Source organism: Anabrus simplex, chromosome 7 (assembly GCF_040414725.1).
Source record: "Anabrus simplex isolate iqAnaSimp1 chromosome 7, ASM4041472v1, whole genome shotgun sequence".
In the NCBI taxonomy this organism is placed as follows: domain Eukaryota; kingdom Metazoa; phylum Arthropoda; class Insecta; order Orthoptera; family Tettigoniidae; genus Anabrus; species Anabrus simplex.
The window spans coordinates 175,322,169-175,329,545 of record NC_090271.1 but is presented as its reverse complement, the minus strand read 5'-3'; the positions used below and the strand labels follow the sequence as shown (position 1 = coordinate 175,329,545).

The following is a 7,377-nucleotide window of genomic DNA, read 5'->3' as shown; positions in this document are numbered from 1 at the left end:
AGGTTACATATACAGTCTTCGTTCGGCTGGTGGAAGTTTTTGGTTTGGCAGAATCTGTGGTGAAATCCATGAGTGGCGTAACGTGTAATTACGTGCCGTAGCTCGTAATTTGCTTGCTTCCATTCTTCCGTCATTATAGCATCCGTGGAATAGAAGTCGGACCAAATAGCATTCCTTTTCTCGTTTAAATTTTGGCGCGCATTCTCGTAGGGCTTGTTGTTTGGTAGACAAAACTGTGTTTTGATATCGTCAATGAAATAGTCCTCCTTGGTTAGAACATACGTTAACCTTGAAGGGGCTGACTTCCCAATGCCTAGTATTCTCTTGAGATATCGGGCCTTGACTTTTTCTATTGTCATCAGGTCGCTGAGTGTGAGTTTTTCCCAGGTGATGCTAATCCCATAGGTTGCTATTGGTGATATGGCTGTCCTGAACAGTAGCATTGCTGTACCCAATGATATTTGTTGAGGTTGTTGAATGTTATAGATGGCTTTTATTGCTGCGGCTGCTCTTTCTTTGACGTGGATATTGTAGGATGTTAGAGTAGTTTGGAGGGTGACTCCAAGGTACTTGAATTTCGGCACTACTTCCAGAGGTTTGTTGTGCATGGTTATTGTATAGGTGCATGTTTTCCTCCTTTCCTAAAGGTCATTTGTTTAGTTTTGTTGTGGTTTATTTGCAAACCGTTTCTTTCTGCCCATGATGTGAGCCTATTGAGGACCTCTTGGAGCTCTTCTGTGCTTTCTGAGCCTATTGCCATATCATCTGCGTAAAGTATAAGCAATGCTGAGGTATCTGTGATTATTTCTGTGATGTCTGCTGTCATGATGTTGAATAAAATTGGGCTGATTGGGTCACCTTGTAGGACTCCGTTTGTTTGGGTTACGTTTTTGGATAGGGTTATGTTGTCTGATATTTGGACATAGTTATATTTGAGGATATTCGAGATTATGATTGCTATCGGATGTGTAGCTCCTATTAGGTAATTGAGTTTCCGGATGAGTGTTGCTCTATCAACAAGGTCAAAAGCCTTATGATAGTCTACGAAGACTACAAAATATTTCTTTCCTGGATGCCTCAATGTATCTTGGACCTGTTCTATTAGATATTTTACAGCATGTAGTGTGCTTCTTCCCTTTCGGAAGCCGAATTGATTTTCTGGTATCTGGGAGTCTATTTCTTCTGCAAGCCTGATTGTTAAGATTTTCATGAAGATTTTGAATGATGTATTTTCGAGGGCTATACCTCGATATGAATCAGGATTGTCAATTTCTCCTTTCTTAAATATCATTTTGATTGTTGACAATCTCCATTGCTCTGGAATTTCCCCAGTGTGCATGCATGTGTTGAATAGTTCTACCCAGTAGTCTAGCATGACAGGTAGAGAGTCTTTCAGGTGTTCTGTGCAAATGCTGTCTGGGCCGGGGGCCTTTCCATTTTTTGCTGCTGTTATTTTATTATATATTTCCTGCCTCGTTATGGGGATGTGATTTCCCGTCATTGTTACTGGAGTTAATTCAAAAGCTGTTGATCGGTGTTGGAGGTTGAGAATGCTTTTGAAATGGTTTTCCCAGGACTCCATTGAGATATTATTTGTTACTGAAGTTTTTGGTTTCCTAAGCACTAGGAACGGGTCATTTTGGGCGTTTGCAGCACGTCTCCTGGAGTCTTCCTCAATGTACTCCGTTCTCGTTTTCTTGATTAGTGATTTATATTTCCTTCTTTGTTTGGCATATTGGGCCAGGTGACTCGGGTTCGATGTGTTCTTCGCTCGATGTAGTGCCAGGAGGGTCTTTTTCCGTTCATTGTAACAGTCTTTATTGAACCATGGTTGTGATCTCCTTACTTTCGTGTGAGTTTGGCATGATTGAAGGGTTCTTGTACACATTTCCACTGCTTCAGTTAGTTCATGTCGTTGAACTAATATGTAACTATGAAATTGCTTAATTACAAAAGAAGAGTATCTTCCTGTATTTCTTGTATTTGGTTTACAAAGAATCCTCCAATCCTATGGACCACGCTGTATATTGGAGGAAGATCATTACTCAAGCTACTAGTCCAAGTGTGATACATTAAATTGATGACAAAGAATAAGAAGAGATTAGAAATGAAATTTCCTTGCATCATGCTGAGCTTGATGAAGAATACCTACAAAAGGGTCTAGACAAAACCAGTGTATAAAATAAATCCAACTACAATAAGAGGTGCTATACTTTTGATTTGCAACAATATTTGCCCATACCTTTTGTCAAGTCTTCAGTATCTTTCTATAAAGAACAGCTTTGGACGTCCCATTTAACTAAGCATGATATTACAAAACCTTCCGTACACTGCAGCATGTAGCATGAGGCAGAAGGTGCTCACAAGGAAAACTAAAATTCTATGTATTTTTTTAAAAATAATTTTCTGAGCTGCCTGAAGATGTTACATACGTTACTTTGTATTTGTCAATGTCGGGTCCAAATGCTGGCCGTCAGTCCAGGGTCCCGTGTTTCATTCTCGACCGAGTCACAAATGAATCATGTTAGGTGTGGGTCATTTACAGCACAAGCCACTGATTCATTTTTAGCAATAAATAGTATAATGATATTGTAAAACAATGGAAATAAGTCAAATTCCTGAAATATTTGGACATTTTATTTGGTACAATTTTATTATTTACTATTACTGAACCTGCAAACCTCTTTCTTGAAAATCAATTAATTTTGACTTCTACTCTTTTGTGATGTGAAAATGCAGTAGTTAACCTACCCTTATAGCACTTTGTGCACCATCTAGATTTTCATTTTGAAACTTGGTGTAGTGGTGGTTGAGACCTGTTTTACAGGTTTTACCTGCAAGTAGTCTACCCTTCTTGCTCGTTATATACAGGAACTCTCGGAACCTTATATTGCCATGATAAATGTTATTTTAGGGGTGGTACCCCCTTTTCTGCTTCATTAAGATGGCACTAACTATTTCCTATTAGCTGCCAGTCTGCTGCCTATTGAAAGATGATCCTGTTACTTGGTGGTTGTCTTCTCGGTCCTCTCTTCATGTGGAACAGAACTTGTAAACATCGTGTGACTGGCTGGCAAGTTAAGGGCAAACATAAAAATGGAAAGATTCCAAAATTTGATGTGACTTCTCCTCTGGCAGAAGGATACATTTTATAGGCTTTTAAATTAATATGTAGGTATCGTGTAACTGTTAGGATAGGACCTTTGGGTTTTTCAATCAAATTATGTAGGATATAGTAGAGCCATTTAGCAGATAATAGTGCAAGTTCATTTTTATCATGCAGCCCTGATATAAGTGGCAGGACTTGAATAGGATGTTTGAGTAATTTACCCTCCGTATCCTCATCTCTTTTCTCTTACTGCAGCCAGGTATCTTCAAAATTTTAACCTTCATTAACCATTTAGGATTCTAGTTTTCCTTCCTCCTAGTCACAGCTTAGGTTGGGATTATCCCCCAATAAAATTAGGCACTTGTGCCACATTAGGTAAGTTTCCTAGGTCATTCTTTTTGGGATTGCTGTGATCTTTGGAATTCCTAGTCTTTGTTTTTTTTCTTTGGCCTTTTTCCAAAATTATCCTTCTTTTTGCTTGGTGTTACTTTTTACCTTTCCCTTTGGCCAGTATGTAATTTAAGCTTAGTTCTTATATTAGGATCTTTTGTTGGAATTCTTCTTGTAGTTCTCTGTTAGGAAACTGAGAGTTTCCTACTTGAAACTCCTTGCATAATGTGAATGTACCAGGATAGAAAGTTCTACTGTGTAAAATGGGACTCCTGAGACTGCTCCATTCTCATGTTCTCCCCTCATCAGACTTTTTAAAAAAATGTACATTGCACCAACATAGAACAGGTCTTATGGCAATGATGGGGTAGGAAAGGGCTAGGAGGGGGAAGGAAGTGACCATAGTCTTAAGGTACAGCCCCAGCATCTGCCTGGTGTGAAAGTGGCAAACCATGGAGAAACCACTTTCATCGCTGCTGACAGTTTCGTGACCAAAACCTCGCAGCCTGGTATATCACTCCTTTTATTGCTCTATAAGCTCTAGTTTTCCCTTGTTATTTTATCAGTTGTAGGGCAGGTTCCTGAATTGTTACTGGCCTAAGATTCTAGTCGTTATTGAGGAGCTCAATTTATTTATTTATCCTCTTTAGATGTTTAATTCATTGTTATTATATATTTCTTTAACAGATTTGAGAAAACAGAGAGAGTGTGAACATACTGATAAATACATAGTAACAAAGCAGAGGAGTTTGTACTTCTCACAACTACCTCGTCCAGCCCTGAGACCCTGCTGTTTCCTTAAACTTGAGCTGAAACACTTTTAATTTCTGACATGAATGAAAACATCTCATCAGAAAAAAAGGAATGAGTTTTTCTGCTCCTTACAAGTTTAAAAACTTCTCTTGAGAAAAATAATATAAATAAAACAAAACAGTTAGTGGTAGGTACTATCAACTGCACAAAAATTGGCCACTGTAGAAGACGACTTTTTTGTTAAATCCTCTTGTTTGAAATAGGATGAACATATTGTGCAGGTGGCAGGATTCCAAGTATCACCTCTTCGACCACTTCACATTTCAAGAATGTATAAAATTCAATTTTTCTTTGTGAGACAAGTTTTGTGCAGTTGGGTGTACAATTTAGGAATATACCTTTGAAGAAATTTATTAGGTATTTTAAGCTGAAATAAGTTATATGATAGAGGAATTAGGGTCTACTCCAAGAAAAGGGACACGCTGGATCTAATAGCCTTTTGAGATTTGAGTCAGAAAATAACATACACTATTAAAATTTGCTTAACTTTCTCAAAGAAGCTATTACTATGCAACTGAACTAATGATGCCTAAAGATTTCAGTGCAGTTTCACCAGTACACAAGTGAAATAATTTAATACCTCTACTCCTCATAAAATGGTTGAATAAAATGAAGTCCTCCAAAACCCTATTGCACAACATCAAACAGGTCGTCTGGTAGAATGACGTGTTAGCAGGTATTAACATTTAAAGACAGACATCAATATCAATAAACCTTTAACAAGTAAAATTTTGACCTCTTGAAGAATATGTATAGCTAGAAATGAGAAGGGTAACAAAAGCTCTTGAAAGCTGTAAGACTAATTCCTACAAAATTAGAAAGTGAACAGAAAAAATGAAAAACTAACAAGGAATTATTATAATAATAATGTTATTGGATTTACGTCCCACTAAATACTTTTATGGTTTTTGGAGACGCCGCGGTGCCAGAATTTAGCCCCGCAGGAGTTCTTTAATGTGCTAGTAAGTCTACCAACACGAGGCTGACGTATTTGAGCACCTTCAAATACCACTGGACTAAGCCAGGATCAAACCTGTCAAGTTGCAGTCAGAAGGCCAGCACCTCAACCGTCTGAGCCACTCAGCCCGGCACTAACAATGAATTAGCATGACAGAAGTACGATAGGTAGTATGCAATAAGAATTTAAAAAGTCTATGGAATCAATAAACAACCATCTGCTGATTGTTGTATTTCAACTTCCCACCTGTCGCCAACTGAATGGCATTACTAAGATATTCTTCTGTTGGTGTAGCCAGAAGAAGAGTTTGTAAACATTGTGCTAAGGTATATTATTCAGCACAGAAATATGGACGAATATAGTTTTGAAACCTACCATATAAACTGGCCTCTAAATTTGCCAAATATTAATTCCATATAATACTTGTGTGGTTTTATGGGAAGGTACATAAAATCTCTGAATGTTCACTTGCTTTATTATCTGTGTTGAAAGTAGTATGGTAAAGCTTTTGGTACCCTTCCTACAAAAGTTAGGTTAGAGATACAATGACCTCGCAATGCACTCAACAGGCTTGTCAATGTTGGTGCATTATACACAGGTACTGAAAGACTTTTTTCTTTTTCTTGCCATACAGACAGCATGAGCCACAGCCATAGAAAAGAGTCACTCAAAAAGGAATGTGGCCCCACAGAGGCTACTGTTTCCATGATAAAGTTTGGCCAGGACACTCCTTCCTAGTGACAACAATTTTTAAAATTTTATTTTCGCTGAATATAGTAGCCCAGAGGCCAGAGACGATGCCAGCTCCACTGGGGACAATATGAACATTGCCTTTATCAACAACAGCAACACAGAAAATGGTTGCATTTTTCTGATTTACACTATTTCACTTTTAATCCTTCTATGTAGGTACCGTAAGTAAGAATATTTCTTAGGGTGAACCTCTGGCAAACATCAAGGACATATCACCCCCTCTCTGCTCAGGTATCATAAAATGTCATTTTTCTATGATTTCGATTATGCAGGAAGGGTACCAAATCACCACCGGCAGTATTACACACAGCCTGGTTGACATACCTCTTTTCTGACTACTGCTGACTTCTACCTGAACCAATGCCATGTCAATAGCTAGAGTCCAACAGAGAAAGGGAGTATATTGAATCTAGCAGTTCTAATAAAGCACAAAGTGATTTGAGAGTGCTTCATTTATTCCTTTCAATGTCTTCTGTCTTCCAGCTATCTCATAACATATATTTACCAAAATGGAAAAGATAAATCTTCCCTTTATGCACTTAATCTACAATAGGAAGTTTCTACTCACAGTATATCCTGCTGACTTATAACACTCATTAATAAATTATCATTATATATATAAAGGTTTTTATAACATAACCAAAATAATTATATACCAAAAGGTAACTTATCACTTCATCCTTACCAGCACCCATAACTAAATAGCTATCACATTAAATATCAAAAATATAATGGCACAGATTCTAAACTATTACAGTATCAAAATATACATGACAGGAATCACATTCCTCAAGACATCACAGAATACAGGCTTGGCCCATTTTAAGAAATAGAAGATATGTGGTGACATTAGTTTACAAACACACAATAATATCAGTGTGGTATTCACACAAACTGCATAGATGACTTCAACTGTAGGATAGTTAGCTGCTCAAGCTCATTTTTTCTTGTAGAATTTGATAATAGCAAGCCTGAAAAAGAGAATATTACATAAATAAGCACAAAAAAAAAACAAAAAAACAGCACTTTATGAGAAACACTGAAGGCGAGCAACCAAAATTAAAGCAATAAAAATCAGCACTGCGAGCACCACTATCATAGTCAAAGCCTTCGTTTTATGTCCAGTTTGTCAGCCTTCCTCTAAACTTAAACACTGGCACAAACATCTGCTCAGTAAAAATAATGGCATTTCAGGTTTACATCAGACCTGTCTTGGGGTAAAATTACTCCACAGAAATCAATAAACCACAAAAGTCTACACTTAGTTCAGGAAGGAAGTAACTTGAAACTATCAACGTTTAATTTATAAACAAGTTTTAATAATTCAGTTGTTATAGCTGCCATCATGCACTAC

The 7,377-nt window shown here is 37.4% G+C and overlaps 1 protein-coding gene across 1 annotated transcript in view; it reads right to left on the bottom strand.

Annotated features, from left to right (window-relative positions):
* Positions 1-5,388: 5,388 nt before the first annotated feature.
* Als2 (Amyotrophic lateral sclerosis 2) overlaps positions 5,389-7,377 on the bottom strand; it is a 226,968-nt gene continuing 224,979 nt past the window's right edge. Inside the window, exon 15 of the mRNA XM_067151475.2 lies at positions 5,389-6,994. Within this exon, the coding sequence (XP_067007576.2) occupies positions 6,947-6,994 (48 nt within the window). The 3' untranslated portion in view covers positions 5,389-6,946. The remainder of the gene's footprint in view (positions 6,995-7,377) is intronic.